At 58.0% G+C, this 19,793-nt stretch overlaps 1 protein-coding gene across 1 annotated transcript in view; it reads left to right on the forward strand.

Moving 5' to 3' along the window:
• COL13A1 (collagen type XIII alpha 1 chain) overlaps positions 1–19,793 on the forward strand; it is a 60,324-nt gene that overhangs the window by 11,197 nt on the left and 29,334 nt on the right. The window contains exons 3-18 of the mRNA XM_062579777.1: positions 4,860–4,867; positions 5,368–5,407; positions 5,676–5,728; positions 5,858–5,908; positions 7,062–7,097; positions 7,402–7,428; positions 7,585–7,611; positions 8,209–8,235; positions 8,358–8,384; positions 8,577–8,603; positions 9,350–9,415; positions 11,945–12,052; positions 12,297–12,338; positions 12,648–12,674; positions 13,882–13,944; positions 14,234–14,260. Of these exons, the coding sequence (XP_062435761.1) occupies positions 4,860–4,867; positions 5,368–5,407; positions 5,676–5,728; positions 5,858–5,908; positions 7,062–7,097; positions 7,402–7,428; positions 7,585–7,611; positions 8,209–8,235; positions 8,358–8,384; positions 8,577–8,603; positions 9,350–9,415; positions 11,945–12,052; positions 12,297–12,338; positions 12,648–12,674; positions 13,882–13,944; positions 14,234–14,260 (656 nt within the window). The remainder of the gene's footprint in view (positions 1–4,859; positions 4,868–5,367; positions 5,408–5,675; positions 5,729–5,857; positions 5,909–7,061; positions 7,098–7,401; positions 7,429–7,584; positions 7,612–8,208; positions 8,236–8,357; positions 8,385–8,576; positions 8,604–9,349; positions 9,416–11,944; positions 12,053–12,296; positions 12,339–12,647; positions 12,675–13,881; positions 13,945–14,233; positions 14,261–19,793) is intronic.

The following is a 19,793-nucleotide window of genomic DNA, read 5'->3' on the forward strand; positions in this document are numbered from 1 at the left end:
TCTCCATTATCGCTTCAATTGGTTTAGTTTCCGTAAGGCTCCCACTCGCTGTTCCCTTCGGAAATGACTTCCCATTGACTTCTCCTCTCTTTGCTCCCTCTGGGTGTTGTTTCAGACCTCTCCCTCCTCTGGGGCTGCTGCTGGCGGTACGCAGGGATGATCAGAGTGCCTGGGCAGTGACTTTTATCCTCAACAGCTGCTGATATTAACTGCTGAGTCTCAGTGATGTCATGGGTTTGATTTTGGAGGCGAGCTCGAGTGACTGGTGTAACCTGGTGCCTCGGCTTAGCATTAGTCACATTTTTTGGCAGTGAAATCTTGATAGCCTCTTTGCTGTCCAACATTTTTGTGATCCTTTGAAGAACCTCTTGTCACGCTGAGGATGTAGCCAAAAGAGTGCTGGTTTTGGGGTTGATGAGGCTGGCCTCTGCCATGGGCTAGGGCCATCTGGAGAGCATTTCAGACCCGGATTATCTGCTGATGCAGATACCACTTAAAGCAAAATTTCTGGAAGGTGTACTCTAAGCAGTGACTTCTTTCACAACTTTTTTCTTCTTGCTGTGAAGATTCCTATTGTCTTTAATTTTTCCTACAGCCCATCACTAAGAACATTGAATTGTGGCAGGCATTTTCCAGCGTCCCGTGGCAGGCACGTGGCATTTTTCCGTTTCCATTGCCAGCTCTCGGGGTTAATGCTCCCTCCGTTTCTCCCTGTTTCATTTGTCCCCCAACAGAGGCAGGGAAGGTGTCTCTGAAAGGATACCAGCACCTGGACCACAGATCTGTTGGGTGAAAACTGTAGCACGGCCTGACTTTAAGACAGACCAAACCCACCATCTGGGCTTGACATGCCCAAATCACTTGGGAGCATTTCAGACCCCACTCTGGGTCTGTCTGCTTCGAGGCGGGGGTAGCGTTGATCGAAACCTCTACAGGGCCGTCAGTGAGGGGCTCCTGCCACCCTGGGTAAGGTCATGCTTGGGCTGCTGACATTTTAATCGGCATTTCATAACTAATTGCCTTGCCACAGCTATCTTGTTATCAATTAACATAGTCCTGAATGTCAGGAAGTAACTGTATCTCTCTAACTTGCTAAGGCTGCCTTCTGGGCCTGTGAAATGGCTGGATTTCCTCACAGGGATGGATTACATGTTTACATCTCTCCTCCTGCTGCAGTGTGTGGTGAGGATGACCCAAAGAAGCAGCAACGACATCTTTATGTCCCCTCTCCACCCTCCTCTTCTCATGTATGCCACAGAGAAAACAGAAAAAAAAATCCCTCATTTGCAATCTCTTGCAACAACATTTGAGAGCCTTTTAAAACGGCCACTTTTCCAGACGTTGGGAAATGCCCTTAAATGGATGGGATGGTTTCAATGATCCCATCAGTGTGGAGAGCAGTTGTGTGTCTGAAGCTGGGGGATATCTCTCCTCTCAGCAGGAGGTCTCAGGTCAAAGGGACTCGCTTTAATAATGTCAAGCTTTTCAGATTTGATATCCTGGGACATGGGGCTTTCCAGATTAAAAAAATACGACCCACTTACAAAACTAAGTATTCCCTCTTCTGGGCCCAAAAGGGCTGCAGCTCGGAGGGTGGCTTTTTGTCTCTTTGCGTGGGTGAGGGAAAAGGAGTCATTGTAGTTTTATTTTAAACAGAGCCACTGTTTGAATGTGCCATCGGAGAGGATGAGTGAGCAGTGGGTGCTCCGACACGGCTGTGCAGTTCATTGCACGCATCTCGCCTCTCTTTGTGCGATAAGACGGGCGAATCCAGCCCACGGAGCAAGGCTGATCGTTTATCCAGCTGGGCTGCCAGAAAGGGAGAGCTGCTTTAAGGAAGGCTTCTTTCTGCATAAAAACCCAGGCAGCTGAGAAGGGACAGTGCAGATGGCGGCAGTTTACAGACGCCGCTTGCCTGGCGGGACCCCGGGTACCCCCGCAAGAATTCTTGGCTTTCTTAACGCTCATTTCCAAAGGTGCTCCAGAGGTCTCCTCTTTGCAGGAGATGGCTGCTTCCTCCCACTCCTCCATTCCCGACGCGCTTGCTCCATCCCTTCCTCTGTCCCCCGCTGCTCGACGAGCTCCGCAGCTGGATAAACAGCGATAACAATCGCTTAGGGCCCTCCAGCGTCTTTCAGAAGGAGGGAGCCAGCGAGGAGAGAGGCTTCCTGAGTAGCCCATCACTGGGGCCAGGCATCAGCCTGCCTATGAGCACAAGCATCACCTCCATCTCGGGCGAAGTAGGACTGGGCTCAGGGCACAAAGGACATGGAGAAGTTAATGGCAAACGTAGGTTCCTCGGTCTGCGGATGCAGCGGCCGAGGAACTGGGTGGTTCGGGAGCTCTGGGTCTGTCGGCTGGTTGGGCTTCGGGGAATCGCTCGCCAAGCTTTCGTCCCTGCTCCGTCGACCCTGTGCTCCGTCTTTGTTGACTCTTTATGAAGGGGAGATCTACATCATCTCCTAAAAAGCGTGGCCTCTATCTCACGCCTAAAAAGACAACTGAAAAATGGGAGATGGGGAACCTCCGTAGGTGTGATTCGCACTTGTGGCTGTCGAGGTTTTTGTTTTGAACATGTACTGACTTGTTTGTGGAGCTCTTTAGGGTCTGCCACCAGCTAGACCTGGCCCGTCTGGGGACAAGCAGGTCTTTTTCTATGCTGCAGCCCCAGTTCCCCCAGGAATGTCGGGGGAACCTGCAGCAGCGTTACTGGGCCTTTGCTGCAGTTCACCTTGGTTTCTCGAAGGGCAGTTTCCAGGCCCCATGCAACCCCATCGCCTTGCAAGAACGCCACCGTGCACTGGCGTGGCCAAGCTGCAGAGCACGGCCGAGCTTCGTCCAGATGGACAACCTGTTAAGAGACTCTTGCTTTGAACTTGTAGGTCATGCCCTCCTCAGGAAGCGCTGGGAGGACAGGCCCCATCTGTTCCCTCGGTTTACGGGGCTGTCCACGTCTCCTGCCAGACGGGAATGGCTTTCCCAGACCCTTGCCCTGAGGCAGTAGATGGACGGGGGCAAGCTTGATGCGCCGTGGACAGCCCGGTGCACTTCTCGTCTAGCTGTAACGGGGCACCGAGCTAACAAAACCGGCTGTGGTGAGACCTTCACCGTACTGAAGGTTTGCGTACTAATTTTTCGCTGGGAAGCCACACGGCGTCCCCAGCAAAGTCCCCGCTGTCGGTGCAGTAAGTACCTCTCCAGGAGGCCCTGGGCAAAGCTGCCTGGGAGAGTCTAATTCAACCCAGTTGCTGGTGGCCGGAGCAGATGAGAGGGAGATGCAAGGATCCCCTCTCTCCCTCGCTGCCTCTCTTCTCTAATACGCGTTAAATTACTTGTTGTTATATTGAAGGCTGAGCCTCTTTAGAAGCTCTGCTCAGCCTTCCCGTTAATCACCGTGACAGAACATGCCAAGTCCACTTTGCTGAAGCATTATTTCACTTTGTAAAATCCCCAGAGCTTTGCGACAGCTCGTTCAGCGGCGCCTCCTCCCGTCCCGCCGTCCCGGGCACGGTTTCCTTCCCCCTTCTCCCACCGGTGCAAAACGACGTTTTCGTTAACGGTGACCGCCTCTGAGCGCTTAGCCCTCTCCCGGGCCGTACTAATGCTCCTGGCACTTGAAAGCCGGTCCCCAGCCGGTCCCTACCGGGAGAGTTATTGCAGCCAAGATTGTGTCCCCGCAAGGACGTGCAGCCCTCTGATGCGTGTGCGCGTTTACACGGGACCGCAGAGCCCCTCCTTCGCCTAGCCGTCGATTTTACAGGGGGCGTACAGCAAACACGAGCCGCTGGTACGGCTCCTGCCTTTGATCTGCTCGTGGAGCGCAGCCTGACGGCCCCAGAGCTGCCGGCAGCGCTGGGTTTACTCGGCTCCTCCGGCCGCGCTTTAGCCTCCGTGGCCGCCGCGGCCTTGTTTGCTCCCAGCGGTATTGCCGGGTCGTTCCCGGCGGCGCTGCGCTCGGATCACGTTCGGCGTGGAAAGGCCGGGGTAGCGCAGGATCCGCTCGCCTTCGGATTTCCCTTTCAGCGTTAGCTCAGCGGTTTGGTTCACGCAAGCCGCGAGCACCCTGAGCAAAAGGGCGAGAATGGCATTTGGTGGTGCAATTTGAGGGCGTCAAAGCTTCACAGCCGAGCCATTTGCCCTGGGCACACAGGGGCCGGGCCGAGCGAGAGATTTCCAGCGTGGAAAAATCTTTGTTCATCCAAAGTCTCCATCCAGTTCCTTTGCGTGGACTTTTGGCCGGGGGATGATCCGCAGGTGCTCCCCTCGGTGTCTGCCTCCCGCGCGACGGGGACGCTGCTGCCTGTTACCTGTCAGCCTGCCTGCTATACCGCTTAGTGTTACTTCTTGGCACTTGCTGCGAAAATAATAATGAAAAGTGTCTGGAAAGTATGGAAAATGTAGAAACTCTTGACAGTTGTATTGTGTGTCTTGCTTCTCCCACAGAGAGGAAACCACAAAATAGTGAGTCCCGGGGTTTCTTTCCGCACACAGTATCTGTCAGGATTTGGAGGAAATTTTTGGGGACTGATGAAAGAAATGTGTTTTTTAAGCCCTGATACACGCTGCACAGCGTTTCCGTAGGAAGAAGATGCAGCTCTCCGCACTGGCAGCTTCCAAAAGATTTTCTAAAATAAAAAAGCAAAAAGGCTTTAAGGGAGTCCCTTCCAAGAGGGCAGGCTGGCAGAGGCCAACGGGAGAACGAGCCCCGCAATTAATATCCGCAGGGGCTGCAAGTTCCTCGTTAACCTGTGCGTGCCTTTGCACCCCCTCCGCGAGCGCGCCCCGGGGGGGGTCTCCCCTCGCCCTTCCCGCGAGGGTCCGAAACGCTAACGCCGGCGTCTTCTCCTTCTCTCTTGCAGGCCCTCCCGTAAGTACCGAGGCTGCACGGTGTTTCCGCACCCGGTTCGTGCCGTCGCAGAGCTCGAGGGGCTCGAGCGAGCCCGGCCGGCGCCGTGGCTGCTGCCTTCGCGGCCCCCGGGACCTCCCGAGCGGCAAGCGCGGCGGCCGCCCGCCCGCGACGGCAGGTCGGGGCGGCTCTGCCGCGGGACGAGGAGCGCGGGGCGGCAAACGCGGGGCGGGAGCGGAGCCCCCCCCCCCGCCGTCTCCGAGCGCCCAGCAGCGCCGCGGCAGCTCCGGACGCGAAAAAGTAACGTTTAGCAGACGGATACTCGGGGAGAAGGGCAGAGCCCCCTGAATAGCTGGTTCTCCACGGGCTTCCCGACACCTGCGGGGCCAGCGCGGAGGGCTGGGATGGACCTGTGCCCGGAGGACCCCCAACCCCCAACCCCCCCCCCGTTTCCTAACTGCTTGCACGTCCCCTTCGGGGTTTTAAGCTAACTCTCGCTCTTTCTCTGTGTTCCGTTTCAGGGCCCTACGGGAAGACCAGGGCTCCCGGTAAATGCTTCATTTTTCCCGGCGGGCTCCTCCCGCGTGCTGCCCGGCGCCACTTTCACACGCGGGCCCGCGACGGGATGGGGACCCCGGGGCTCGGCAGTGACCGGGGCCGCGGCAGGGCTGCGGGTTGGGGGGATTTTTGTTGTTTTTTTTTTTAATTGCACTGCTAAATAGCTGACACTGGGGCGACAAAGCGCCTGCCCGCGGGGGGTCCCCCGGGGCAGGGGGCGCACGCTGACACCTCTGCTTGTGTCTCTCTCTGTTCCCCCCCCCCCCCGCACCCTCCGGCTTCGACGGGCGCCGCGGGACTTCGAAGGGGCGAGCCGGAGAGAAGGTGAGCGCGTCCCCCCCCCTCGCCCCTTGGCTTCCGTCCCGCGGCGGCTTTGCCGAGCCCCTGGCGGGGACGGCGGCCGCCCCCCCCCAGCCTCCTTGCTTTCTCCCCCCCCCCCCCCCGTCTCTGCAGGGCGCGCCGGGAGAAGCAGGCGTGTCCGTCATCGGGCCCCGCGGGCCGCCCGTAAGTGGCTTTTTGCTCTGCTCTGGAGGGGCGCGGGGAAGCCTCGGGGCGCCGCTTCGGAGGGGCAGCAAGGAGGGAGGTGGGCGCCGCGCGGTGCCGGTCCCAGCCGCGGCGGAGGGCAAGCCCGCCGGCGTCGCGGAGGGAGATGGGCGATTCGGGGCCGCCCGGACGTCACCGGTTCCGATCCGTACCCAAAACCTTGGCAGAGCCTCGGCGGCGCGGCTGCGGCTGCCCCGAAGGCGCCGCGCTGGCCGGGGAAAGGCCGACGCCGCGGCCAGGGCTGCAGCTTCCCCCGCGGAGCTGCTCGGCGCCCGGCCGGAGAGGGGCAGAAACAGACGGTCTCCAGGCTTTTGGCAGCTCCCGGGACTACATACTTCACAGGATCAACATTTTTAAAAAGGAAGACAAGGAGGAACAGCCACCCAACAAAAACAGTCTCCTGGAAGCGCTCGCTGCTGGACTGTTGTTTTGGCGTGACACCGTGCAAATCGCTCTGCCGTCCTCCGAGGAGGAGGAGGAGGCGGCAGCAGGCTGCTGTCCGTGGACGAAGCCAAACCGCGCCGTTTCCAGCTTTTCTCCTTAATTGCCTTTTGCTAGCGCTCCTCGTGCGGGGAGGCGTCCGAGGGGCACCCCAGGTTCAGGAGCCGCGGGCTCGGCTCGCCTGGGCTCTCGCCTGCCCGGGCGCCAGCCGCGGCCGGAGCCCTGCGCTCCTCCCCGCCGGGTCGGGCGCCAGGAGCACCAGGTGGCCCGGCTTGCAGAGCAAGGCTGGCGCGGTTCGGCTCAGCAGGACTTAAAAAAAGAAGCGAAACAAAAAAATACCCCCCCAGCGCAAGCGTGACGAGGCCCCGCACCGCGCGCGGAACCGCGGTCGCCCCACGCCCAAGCGCCTCGGAAGGCGCTTTCTCCCCCAAAACAGAGCCCGGAGAAGCGCGGGAGCCCGCAGGGAACAGCTGGGCTTCTCGGCACGGCGGCGGCGCCGCTTCGCCTCGTCCCGCTGGTCCCGCTGCGGGTCGGGGCGGGGGGGGGACCCCCAAAAGCCGCGTCCCCGCCGGAGTTTGGCTCGGGAGGGGAGCGAGCGCGCCGGGGCGGGAGCGGGGCCGCCGCGAGCCTCCTCCCTGCCGCTGAGCCGCTGCCTCTGTTTCGCCCTTCCCAGGGACAGCCCGGAACGAGAGGTTTTCCCGGATTCCCGGTGAGTGCGGCGGTTCGCGCGGCGCTGCCCGTGAGCGTCCTCAGCGCTAGCTGGCTCGTCAGTTCTGTCCGAAACCGCGGGCCTGCTCCCGCAGCCCTGGGAACGCTCATTTAAAAATTAATAAAATAAATAAATAAAAAAATGCTGTTAAAATAACATGGCTGAAGCCAGGCCCCCGTGCTGTAAGGGCGAGGTGGGCGAGGGAAGGAGAAGCGATCCAGCAAAGGGTAAAGCATTTCCTGCTGTCCCCCCTTTTTTCTATCTACCGATCTATTTTTTCTGATCTATTTTTTTCCCCTTGCAGGGCCCTATCGGCTTGGACGGCAAACCGGTAAGCGAAGGGCTTCTCCGTCCCCGGGGCGTGCTGCCTCCCGCCAGCTCCCGGAGGCCTGGCCTCGGCCGCGGGCAGCGCCCGGCCTCATCCGCAGGCCAGCGCGCGGCCCGGCCGCAGCGCCTGCCGCTGAGGCGCCTCCTCTTTCCTTCGCAGGGTCATCCGGGACAGAAGGGCGAGACGGTAACAACAGCAGCAGCAACAAAAAATACATATCTATGCGTATCTGTACATCTACATACACGCCCGCGCGCGGGCCGCTGCGTCCCCCGTAGCAGCCGAGCTGGGACGCGCCCCTCTAATTTTTGCATTACGGCTGTGGGAATTACGGCGTCGCAGCAGCGCCCGGCCAGTTACGCGCGGGATGCGTTTCCCCTGCAGTTAGCAATTAAGCTCTTTAAATACGCTTTGGGAGCTGGCTTCGGAGCGCAAGTAAAAGTTGATGGAAAGTTTTCTGAAACCCCGTCTGGCAGCTTGCACGCTTTTCATGTGTTTTACTGTTCTGTCTCCTCCTGAAGCCTCGCGTCGTTTGCACGCGGTGCCGAAGCGGCTTCGGGGGCCAAAGACAGGCTCGGGCTCGGTGGGAGCCCCGGGGCGGCCTCCGCGCGCGGGCGCCGCGGGAAGCGGCGCCGGCAGCGTGCGGCTCGCGCCCGGGGCCTCCACCCTTCGGCAGCTTTGCTCCGCAGACGGCTTTAACCGCGGTGTTTCCGTCCGCTCCGTGTGGGTTGCTGCCGGGAGCGGGGCTTCTTCTCGCGTTCACGACCGTGTGTTTCTTTGAAGGGCGCAGCAGGTCCCAGGGGACAACCCGTAAGTACCTCCTCCCTTGCGATTGCACCTCCCCGCGCTCCTTTTTGCCTTGCATGCACCAAACTTCCCTTTACCCAGCGCTGATTTTTTTCTTTATTTTTTTTATCGCTTTTCTTTCATAGGGACCCCCCGGACAAAAAGGAGAAAAGGTAATTTTAGTGGTAGACGCGTTGCAAATTAAGTGCAAAAAAGCGAGCAGGGAACGGGCTCGCTGGCCCAGCGCTGTAGCGTGCACCTGCAACTCGGGCTGCAAGTTAATGCGTGTTATCTGCCTCGGTGGCTGTTTTGGTCCCGTCTACGTGGAGTTTAACCTCTTTGCTTTTCGTCCCCGTCTCCCGCAGGGCCAGTGCGCGGAGTACCCGCACAGGGTAAGTAAGTAAGTGGTTAGCGTAACCCTCGAGGGCTCTTCGTGGGAAATCGCCGGGGCCCTGGGGGGGGGCCGCGTGAGCGCTGCGAGGCCGCGGGCAGCGCGCCGCGCGGACGTGGCCCGGCGCGTGCGCCGGCCCCGGGACGGCAGCGGCGGCTCGGCGGTGTTTATTCGGGCGAGCGGGCTCACCGGATTGTCACGTCCAGAAGCAGCTAAGGACAATGTTGGCCCGAGCGGCGGCCCCGGGCTCCGGTTACAGCCCCGGGCCCCCGCTGTCGCGGGCGCTCGAGGTGACGAGCGGGGGCAGGACCCGCAGCGCGGGGCCCGGGCGAGGAAATGCCCGCCGGCGGGCTGCAAACCCGCGGGGGCGCCGGGGCCCGCGCTGCCGCTCCCGAAGCGTCGCGCCGGGGCGGGGATGGGGGGGGGGGAGGGTGCCGGCCGCGCTCCCCGTAACGCCGTGCGTCTCCCGTGTCCCCCAGGAAGAGCTAAGCAGCACCCTCGCGGCCCTGCGCTCTAACCAGATCCTTACGCTGAAGGTTGGTGGGCGAGAGCCCGAGCGGGGGCCACGCGCGGCGCGAGGGCGGCAGGAGGCAGAGCGGGCGTCGCACGCCGCTTGGGCGCCCGCGGGCTCCGTTTCACCGCCATCTCTCTGTTCCCCTCTTTTCTTTCTCTCGCCTGGCTGCTCTCTGACTCTCGGTGTCCTAACGGCCTGCTTTGCCCGGGACCTTCCGGCTCGGTCTCCTTCAGCTGTTGCCTCTCCTCAATTCGGTGCGGCTGGCTCCACCTCCGGTCATAAAGAGACGCACTTTCCAGGTAGAGCTCCCTGCGCGCCGCCCGCGCCGCCGGCTCGCTCCCTCGCTTCCCTCCCGCGGCGGAGGGGTTTCCAAAAGCCGCCGGCAGAGCTCGGGGCCTTCCCTCGAGCCGGAGGAGATCTTTGGCGCCATGAAAAGAGACGCGGCTCTTTTTAAAGCAAAAGCCCCTTCTGCGGACTGAAGGGAACGGGCCGTGAAACAGCCTTCCCGGGCCGGGGCCGAAATCGCCTTCCCGGGCCGGGGCCGAACGCTGTAACCACCGCCGGACGCGGCGGCTGCGTTGCGTCCCGCTGCACGGGTGCCGAAGGGGGTTGCGCTCTGCAGCCAGGCGCCTGCTCCGTGCCTGGGGCCGTGCAAAATTCCCGGCGCTACCGCGGGATCCGGCGGCCTCGGCCCGGTTTAGGTCAGTGCCGTGCCTGCAGCGCAGAAAGCCCCGCAGCTTGCACCGGCCGCCCTTCAAAGTGACGGTCCGGAGAGCCGGGCCAAGGCCCGACCGCTTGGGAAGGCTTTGAAAGCTGATGTTCGTATCCAGGATGAAGTGGGAAACTTGAACAGCTGCCCTGCGTCCTGTCGGCAGCCAGGGCTGCAAATCCCCTCCATCCGCAGAGGCTGACTTCACCTGAGGATGTTTGTGGTGAAAGCACGTGGGCCCGCTGGCCGCTGCCGCGCTCGCTCCCCGAGCGCGAGCGCGCGTAATCCGTCCCGACGGCTCTGCCAGCGCTGAGCCGTTCCAGGAGCCTGACATTTGAATACCAAGAAAAAAAAGCGAGGCTGCAAAATAAACGCTAGCGCCGGCGAGAGGAGGATCCTGCTGCTGCCCCCGGCGCGTGGGCAAGGCCGTCTCGGCCAAGGGCTTAGGGGAGAAGCGGGACGAGCGGGGACCCGGGTTAGGAGGCAGGAGGAGCGCTGCGTCGCCGAGGAGCAGGCGAGAACTGAGGAACGGCTCTGCTTAACGGCTAAAAATACAGAACGACACGTGACGGATATGGCACCTGAGCTCCAGCTTGCGCTCTCCACTTGCCGTCCAGCTCGGTCTCAGGGGGCCTTTCTGTGCTGACTGCATCGGTAAGACTACAACGATGAGGCAGCAGCACCTTGCGTGCCTAGGGATCCGCACGGACGGGCTCCCGCGTGAAGCCAGCATCTCCGGCCGGCGCAGCGCAGCAAAGGCACCGCTAACGGCGGTTTGGGTGAGCTCCTGCCAGCGCCTCCGCGCAGGGAGACAGGCAGGGCAGGAGCGCCACGTGTTACTGAGCTTTCCATGAGGCTTGCCCACGTGCTGGAAATTTTCTTTTAAATAGGGCTCATTGCAAAGGGATGAAATTTGCAGCTTATTATTTTCATCTACCGTTCTAAATAGAGCGAAAATCCCCGTAGCTGCACGTTTTACCGAAGTCAGCCAGGATAAACAGCCCGCGCGCGAGGCGCGCGTGCAGGGCACGGATTTGGTGCTTCGCCCAGCAGCAGTGTGCCAGCCTGCCCCTAAACGCAGCAGGGACCCAACAGCTGCTCCTGCGGAGCCGTTATTTTGGAGAAACCCCGCTGTTTGATCGGTAGCCTCCCGTGACTCCCCACCGAGGGGTTTTGCAAATTTACGTGGGGTCGCTGGCAGCAGGAAGCCGTGCTGCGGTACCCCGGGCGGGGAAGGGGTGGGCGGCAGGGCGAGACGAGCCGCTTAGCGCGGGCGCCGCCGTGCCCCGGGCGTCTGCTGGCCTCACCGATTGCAGATCAGCAGTCTGGTATTTAAACAGGGCGCTTCCAACCCACTGTCTCCTCAGCGCCGCGCGGTCGCAAGTCTTGGTCCTTTGGGCCAGATGACATTGCTGAGGCATGAGCCGCGGCCGCCGAGCGGCTGCGGCGGGGCCCGGGAGGAGCCGGCGCAGACGGCTGGGCGCGGGGCGCCCGAAGCGGCAGGTGGCTTTGCACGCGCGCGTCTCGCAGAAACAGCCTCGCTCTGCCCTACGCAGGCCCGCTTCGGGCGCGCTCCAGAAGTGCCGTGGCGAGCACGTTGCTTTCTTTTGGGTTTGTGGCATTTCTGCTTCTGGTCCTTGGCAAAACCACGGCAGCGTTGTCCAATACACAGAGCGCAGGGAAAAAAATAGGCTGAGGTGAGACACGGTGGCTCCGCCTGGAAGCGCCAGCACGGTCACGGGGGGGCTTCGCTTCACTCGTGGCTGTCGAGTGCTTTGGAAAGCACTAGGAAGCCCGTGAGACGCTGGCGTTTGTCGTATAAATTGTACTTCACCGATCCAGAAAGACAGAGGGAAAGATCTGGCTGGACTGCCCCGTCATCTGCAGACCCCTCCTAAAGAGAGCTCCGACAAGGTGCCCTTGGACGTCTCCGCAAGGCATATGGTGCTGGCTCCCGACCCCGGCCCTCCTCGAGAAGGCTCTGCCTCGCTCTTGGAAACCTCTCCTGGCGCTAGCTCGGGGCTTGCTTCTGCCTCATCTGCTTTGGCCGGGCTGACCCGCCGCGGGTGCCGCGGGGTCGCTCTGCCTGCTCATAACCCCTCGTTCTAACCACCCGCAGGGCGAGCAAGGACAAGCAGGAGTACAAGGTCCTCCGGGGCCGCCCGGCCCGCCGGGGCCCGCCGGACCCGAGGGAACCCCAGGACAGCCCGGGCCGGTCGGGCCGCCTGTAAGTCCGATTGCAAAAAAAAAAAACCAAAAAAACAAAAAAAAACCCCAAAAAAACCCTTTACACTTCCCCTCTCCCTAGGCTGCATGCAGACAGCTTCCTCCAGTCCTTACCGCCCCTGCGGACCCAAGGGAGAGGGGGCTCGCGGGGGGCGTGCGGGGAGGGAGATGCTCGCGGGCCGGCGGAGGCGTGGGGCAGCGACGGGGCAGGAGCCGTGTTGACGGGCCTCTCTCTTTCGCGACAGGGCAGAGCAGGCGAACCTGGGAAGCCCGGCAGGGACGGGAAGGTAGGTGCCAGCAACCTGCCTGAGACCTAAACCTGAGCGTGCTTAGGGGCGTGGATTAAACCGGTATTTCCCCAGTGGGGAGCACGCAGACTGGAGCCATTCAAAACCCGCCTGGGTGCGATCCTGTGCAGCGTGCTCTGGGTGACCCTGCTTGAGCAGGGTGGGGTTGGACTAGGTGATCTCCAGAGGTGCCTTCCAGCCTCAACCGTTGTGTGCTTCTGGGCTTGAGCTCGCCAGCGCGGGTCATCCCTGTGCAGTTCACGCAGGGCTTTCTGCACCTGCCAACCCCAGTATCTGTTCCCTCTGCAGGGCTTACCTGGGCCTCCTGGACCAAAGGTGAGACATCCGCCCTCGCTCGGGGGAGCAGGGGGAAGGCGAGGGTGGGCGGAGGGGTGGAAGCTCTGATGGATGACGCGTGGTGGCCTGATGGAGAAACGCAGACCCTTTGATGGGTGGGGGGAGGCGGAGTGGGGGAAGGAGGGTGCTTCACCAAACAGCCGGCAGAGCTCTGTAGCCCGGCCTCCGGGCGCAGCCGGGGGCTGACTCGGGAGCTGAGCCCGGGCAGCGCGGCCGAGTCGCGCCCGGATGGAGCAAGGCGCGCGGGCCGCGGCTTGGCTGGCCTCCTGCGCTGTCACAGCCTCAGCACCCGCTTTCGCAGGACTGGCGTGGACTCCGGCTGAGCGCCGTGCTGCGCCGGGCTCGCAGGCGGGCACGGCCGTCGCCCGCGGGTCCGGGCCAGCGGCCCCGTGACGGCGCGGCCGAGCCGAGCCGGGCAGCGTAGCGGGCCGGCAGCAAGGGAGGTGGGGAGCGATGCAGAGGAGGGTGAAGGGGGAACGAGGAGATGCCGCTGAGGTGTTGGAGAAGGGGGAGGCGCACGTCCCTTGTTCTCTCCATGTTGCTTTATGGGCGCTCTGCGGGCAAAATGGCAAGACCCGAGAGCTTTTTAATTAGTTCTGTGCAAACTGAGAAGTTTTCGTTATGTCAGGAAGTAGAAATTATAGCCCCGGTGGACAACAGCCCGCTCCCGCAGACAGGCACAATTTATTGCCCCGTCCTCCTGCTGGGAGCCGATCTGGATCTGAGTGCGCTGGGAGGGTGGCTCTGAGCGTGCGGGAGCCCCGCGGGGTCCCTGCAAGGGCCTCTCCTGGGGCTCTTCTCACGGGAGGCCGCCTGTCCAGCTGACGTACCCACCAAGCAGAGGCGTACCCACCAAGCGCTGTTCTCGGAGGAGCAAGCCCAGGGCTGTGCCCTTCCTCCGGGAAAGGTGCAGGAGATGGAGGGAAGTAGGGGAGGAAATCCTCCTCGGATAGGGCGAAGAGCCAAGCAAACACGTCAGCTCGGATACCAGCTAGGCTGCTGGGACGTTGGTCCGCGGCTCGATGCCGCGTGGCGCTGCTCTCCTGGGGAGGCCTGGGGGCTGGGCTGGAGCGTGGGGACAGACCCTCGCGTGCCCGCCGACCTCCCGCGCGTCCCCGCGGGCTGCTTTTCCCGCCGCTCGCCGTGCGTTTGCTCCTTCCCCCGCTCCCGTTCTTCTCTTCCTCAGGGCGAGGCGGGCGAGTCGGGCCTGCCCGGTGCACGCGGCCTCCCCGGAGCTGCTGGCCCGCAGGTAACGCTCCCCCGGAGCCGGCGCGGCCGCCTCCCGCGGGCAGGGTCGCTGCGGCGCGCGGGGCGGGAGCCAAGGCTGGGAGGCGGCGGGCGCTCCGGTCCGCGGAGCGGTTCGAGGGCTGGCGAGTCCGCGCCCCAAGACGCCGTGCCAAGACGTCGGCAACCTTCTGCACGCTCCCTCCCGCACCTTCTCCTCGCCCCGCGCTGTTGAGGTTGTTCTGCCCTTCGGGGTTTCTCTTGGTGTTCACCGTGCCTCTCTGTGTTTCCTCTCTCTGTTCCTCCCTGGGCAGGGTGAAAAAGGGGACCCAGGCATAAAGGTAGGCATGATAAATACGGCTTTCCACCCCGGCAGGTCACCTGGGAGCTACCGCTCTTTAGACTGACGGGTGGCGAGAGGAAGTCGGGCCCGAGGCAGCGCCGTGGGGTGGTTGATGGAGTGCACATCTGTGCTCCGATGAGCCGCAAACAGGCACTGCGGAGCCGGGCGATAAAAGCAGCCTTTATCCGTTTGGGGGGGTTTGGTTCTTACCGAAAGCATTTCTCTGACTCTGAAGCTTGCTAATGGTTTGTTACATCTCCCCATCTGATGGGACGGGTTGGGGTTTCCTCGTAAAATCTGGTTAGCTGACGCATCAAATCCACCCAAACTCTGCAACTCAGGCTGAGGTTTGGCACCGGGCTTTTCTGTCTCTGTTTCTGGATGCTTTTGACAGTCTCATATGGCTTATGCCCAGATGTTATCTATTTGCTTGAAATTTACTGTACCCATACACTTAAAATATATTACTCAATGCAGACTGTGCTTAAAACATTACAACATTGGCAAGAGTTTGTGATAGTCAGAGCATATTGTGTCATGCCGTGCATTTTAAACATCATGAGAAAAGACTGGTTTTGCAATATTTTGAGAGGCAATAACAGTGATATATGTATTTCAAGTATTTAGTATGTGGCACGCATCTTATTTATTGTGCAGCACATACACTCCGTATTTTTTCCATCTGGGTGGATTATTATTTGAAGGGAGAAAAGGCTCCTTCAGAACTTGACAGGGATGTGTTACACCACGTTTAAAGAAATGTTCTTGGGGGATGTAGGCTCTGGGTTAATAGCTGAATATCGTGCAACTGACTTCCTACAAGAAAGCTATATTCCCTCAGAAATAGCATGGTGCATGCAAAGTCCAAAGATTCCCCTGTGTCCGTCTTCACGTCAGTGTAATTCCGTCAAGCACAAAGGAATCGCTTCTGTTTTTTTGCCAGTAAAAATAAAAGCAGAATTGCACCCAGAACCAGTGTGTTTGGGGAGCTACAAATTTACTGCTGTCTCAGGGGCTAGATAATCTCACATTAAGCTGAACTGGAAAAATGAAATTGGAATATGGACCTAGGTGAGCAAAAAAAGCTGGAAGAAGCTACATTCCACCCCTTCTTATACTCCCGTGTTTCATGGTGAGCAGACATCTGCTCTGATTGCATCCACTTACAAGGACTAATCAGACCTTGATTCATCTTCTGGAATTAAAACTGAAATTTCCTCTTCTCAATCAAGAGGCAAACAGATCCTTTGCAAGAGGTAATGGAGCTGAGAAAGCCTTCCAAGCCTTCTAATCCCTTTGGCCAGCTCCAGCTGAGCTGTTCATGTCCCTGCGTTTTGTAGGGATTCTAGGGGTTCCCCAGAGGCTTCGCTTCCTATTTTCTGGGCGTCTCTAGGAGGCTAACGGAAGCAGACGTAGGGGAAAGGGCTGGCATCTGCAATCTGCAAGGCTGCCTGCGCTGGGCAGAGAGAGCAAGGTAGTCCCTTCCTCCTCTGGCAAGCCGGCCTGCTCTTTGCACTGGGGCTCTGGCAAAGGGGAGACCTCCAAGTCTTCCAGCGATGTCTCAGGGTCGTTTCTCCCTGGCCTCATCCACAGACGTGAGCCTTCTCTGTTCTGTGTTAGACAGCCGTGACTCAGTGTGAACCTGGAGGCATGCTCAAACCACCTGGACCCTTGCTCGTCCCATTTGGTAAAGACTGGAGATGAATCCTGCCCGGCTTTTTGTGATAACAAATCCAAGCTCCAAAGGGCCCCCGCCAGTCCCAGTGCAGCCTGTTTCTCTGTACACAGACTTTCATTTGTTACTGTCAGCATCACTGTTCTCTCTGCTTCCTTTCTTCTCTGCTCAGAGGAATTGAAATGAAAATGCAGAGGTACCCCTGAATCAGCAGCCTGTCATCAGCCGGTAGCAGCTCCTGAACATGATGCAAGAGTTTGCTGTCCTTGGAGACTGCTATTTCTATCTGTCTTCCTTGTAGGAGGGTCATTTGAGACTACAGAAGGCTTTTAATGTGTTCACCTTTGGCTCCAGTTATATGGGCTAGATTCTACTTCCTCTTTATTTTGAGAAGCCCAGGTCAAATACTACAGCTGAATCATAGTTTGGCTGGTGTGCTGGATTTTGCTGGCGATGAGGAACCTTTCAACTCTTGCCTTGCTGAAGAGGCTTACTGGTGTCACCCAAACCCTTGTTCATTTGGCAGCTTCCCCCTCTCTCTCGGCCCAGTGATGGATACAGCGTGTGGCAGAGTCCCTCTTGGCCCCTGTGGCCACCATTATACTTTGATCATATTGGCCTACACCTGTGTTTCATGAAAGTCATTAGACACCTTGTGTCATCAGACGTGTCTTTCAAATAAGTATTTCATTCCCTGTCCCCTAGACTAGCTGTCACATTCAGTTGACCTGACATTTCCTTTCTTGTTTTCTTGTAAAAGTCTTTGGGACTTCTCCATAGCTTTTCCTAATGCTCAGAGGAAAGAGCAATACAGAAACTAGCCACAAACTTGCTTAATAACCTCTTCATGATCTTTCTTTCACAGCAAGGAGAAAAAAGGGGCCTCTGTTTTAATTTGCAGCCTGTAACTAGTCCCCACTGCTGCTAACGAGCTGATCAGCATGTGGTGTCCTCTGCTGTGATGGGCACTGAGTAGCTATAAAGCTGCTGACCCAAAGCAAGTGTTTTTGCTGTGATCTGGAGGGAAGGGATGCTCCCCCTCTCCTCTAGGGCTTCTGGGGAAAATGCAGAGGTGTTTCTCAAAGCTTATGGAAGTTGGGAGGTGCTGCTGACTATCTTTCTGGAGCCTAATAGGGATCTGAGCTGGGAGGTTTGCCTTGCGTGCCTGCTTTTGGTGAGGTGTCCCAGCTCCTGCTCTGGATGCACCATTCTGGTGCTGTCTTGGGCTGCTTGCTGCTGCCTGGCTATGACACCCAGTGTGATATTTCCTAGGCCAAAAGGGCACAGGAGGATCCTTAAGTAATTAGCACTGTGGTACTTGCTATATCACAGCAGCTTTCAGATGTTTAGAGGTCCAAAGATGTTCTGAAGTGTTGCTCTTCCTGTTTACCCTCTGGCTTTGCCTCTGGGACTTCTTTCTGCTCTGGCAGCTGTGCAGTAGCAGCCTTGTTACTCCTGTCCTCTAATTAGCATGAGCACCTGTGTGATCTTGCTGGTGTCCATGGGGGCTGTGCCATGAGCTGAGGCCAGCACTGGAAGAGGCAGGGAAGCTGCTTGTTCTGGAGCTTGCTTGACTTTGAGAATTGCTCCCTCTTGCCAAGGTGGCTTTACATTTTTGGGGCGAAAGAGCTAAACAGATCCTCTTTTCAGGCAAGTCTCTGGGATGGGGAATTATCTTTGGAGAGAGCTGCTCTGTGGAGCCAGCATTTTGGGTGCCTTGCAGCAGAAGGCATCAGTTTTACCTTCTTGGTCTGTTTTAAGAGGAAAAACAGGGAGTACGGTTGGGAAGGATGAAGGGGGACGGAGAGTGATCCTTGCTTCTTGAGCTAAAAATAATCATTAACATTTTTTTTTAGCCTGAAAATACCGCATGCTGCATAGAATGGGAGGCAGCTGCTCTACTTAGACCATAGAGGTTATAACATTGGTCAGTATTTTACAAAATATAGTCAATAATCCAAGATACAGAATATATTCCTGCTATGCAGGCCTTCCAAGCAAAGACTAAAGGCCCATATCAGAATAACAATGATAAGCAGATGTCCAAAGATAGCCTGGATTTTGTTGTTGTAAATGAAAAATATGGTAACAATACTCCACAAGGCAGGCCTTGGATTTTGCATTTTTCCAAAGATGTTTGTTCATCCTGCAGTCCCTGGAGGCTGAGTAGCTCTGACCCCTATGTCTTAGGGAATACTGTAGCACAGGATGTGGTGGCGGCGGATAAAGACTGCTTTTCTGTTCTGGCTCTACTGCTTGTCTATTCTATGATCTCTCCTCTTTGCCAGCCTTTTCCCTGACTGGAACTTATAATCTTTGTAAAGTTTGAGTTAAGCGGCTAAAACGCGCCATGTAGTTGTTACACGATGTTTTTACAATGAATGTGTGAGAAAAGAGTCCTTTCTAGTTCTAGCTTCTGAATATTGGGTGTGATCCTGACACCCAGCTCAGTGTCACTTCTGCTTGGTCAGATGGACCAGCACAGTACCGTGCAGGATGTTTCTTGCCTTAGGTCTAGAACATCCTAAATGTGCTCTAGTCTTTGCTGACCTGGTGGTTTACACAATTCCCTGGATTTTTAGATCTGCCATGGAATTTTCCACCACTGCTGAACACCCACCCGCGGGCTCTGATGCTGCTTTGTATTTTGGGCTTTCACTCTGTGGCAGACCTGGGTGCATGCTGCAGGTCAGCTGAGCAACAAATGATGAGTTTGAGGTGTGAGGGGCAATGCCCAGCGCTGCAGAGGGGCTACGTTCTTTGCCCTGGTTCAAACAGGCCACAGTGGCATTCACCTTCCTCTTCCTTCCAAGGTGAAGTTGCTGCCACCTCTGTGGTGGGGCCTGGCAGTGCAAAGGAAGGTGATCTTTGCTTTGGTGCTTTCTGCAGATCTCCAGCAGGTCTTGAAGAGGTAGCGCTGATGGTAAACAGCCATGGCTAAGGGGATCTGTGCTGCAAAAATGAGGTGGAGGAAGGGTTGTGCCCTGTCTCACCCAGGAGGCTTTCTTAACCCTTGTGCCTTTGGCCCTCTGCACAGATCTGTGGGAGGACTCATGTCGTGTCTGTTGCTTTCTCTTTCTGTGTTTCTCACTGCCCTTCCAGGGGGAGAGAGGCATGCCGGGGCTGCCGGGAAGACATGGCACTAAGGTACCTTGCGAACAGCAGAGTGACGTTTGTCTGCCTGATCCCACCCGTACTACTCGGCTGTCCCTGATGCACGAGCATCGCCTGGATTTGTGTGTGTGTTTGTCAACGACTCTCCCCAGCTGAATATTCTTTCTGCTTCTAAAATGCAAAATATAGGGCCTAGTTCATAATGCAGATGGTGGGGGGAGAACTAATTATTTACCAGAGCAAGTGGCATGCTCTTCGTCTGAGGCTGCCTTGCAACATTGGGCTTTAATGCTTTTTGCTTGGGAGAGCTGCTGATTGCCAGTGTTTCTAGGGAATTGGCATTAGGTGTTTTGTGAACTGTGACTGCTGCAGACTTCAGTGTGATGTGTATGCAAGTCCGCTGCAGTCGGTAGGGTTATGCAAGCGTGAGCCTGGACTAATGCGACAATGAGTCGGGGTCAGCGCGTGTGAGCCAACTCACATGCGTGTGCATTGCTGTTCTGGAATGAATACTAGAAAATAACATCGTCTGCATTCACTGCCATTTTTAAAGCCATTTTAAAGAGTGAGGAACAGGGATCCCAGATGTACTGTGAAAGCCTAACCCAAGCCACCTTCTGCACATAATTCCTTTCATGACTCTAGCCCATAGTCACTAAAACCTACTGACCTCTGAGACGTTCTGGAATGCTTTTTTCCCTCTTATTGCATAGAATCCCTGATCTCCATCTTCTGTCCTTGT

Source organism: Rhea pennata, chromosome 7, assembly GCF_028389875.1.
Source record: "Rhea pennata isolate bPtePen1 chromosome 7, bPtePen1.pri, whole genome shotgun sequence".
In the NCBI taxonomy this organism is placed as follows: domain Eukaryota; kingdom Metazoa; phylum Chordata; class Aves; order Rheiformes; family Rheidae; genus Rhea; species Rhea pennata.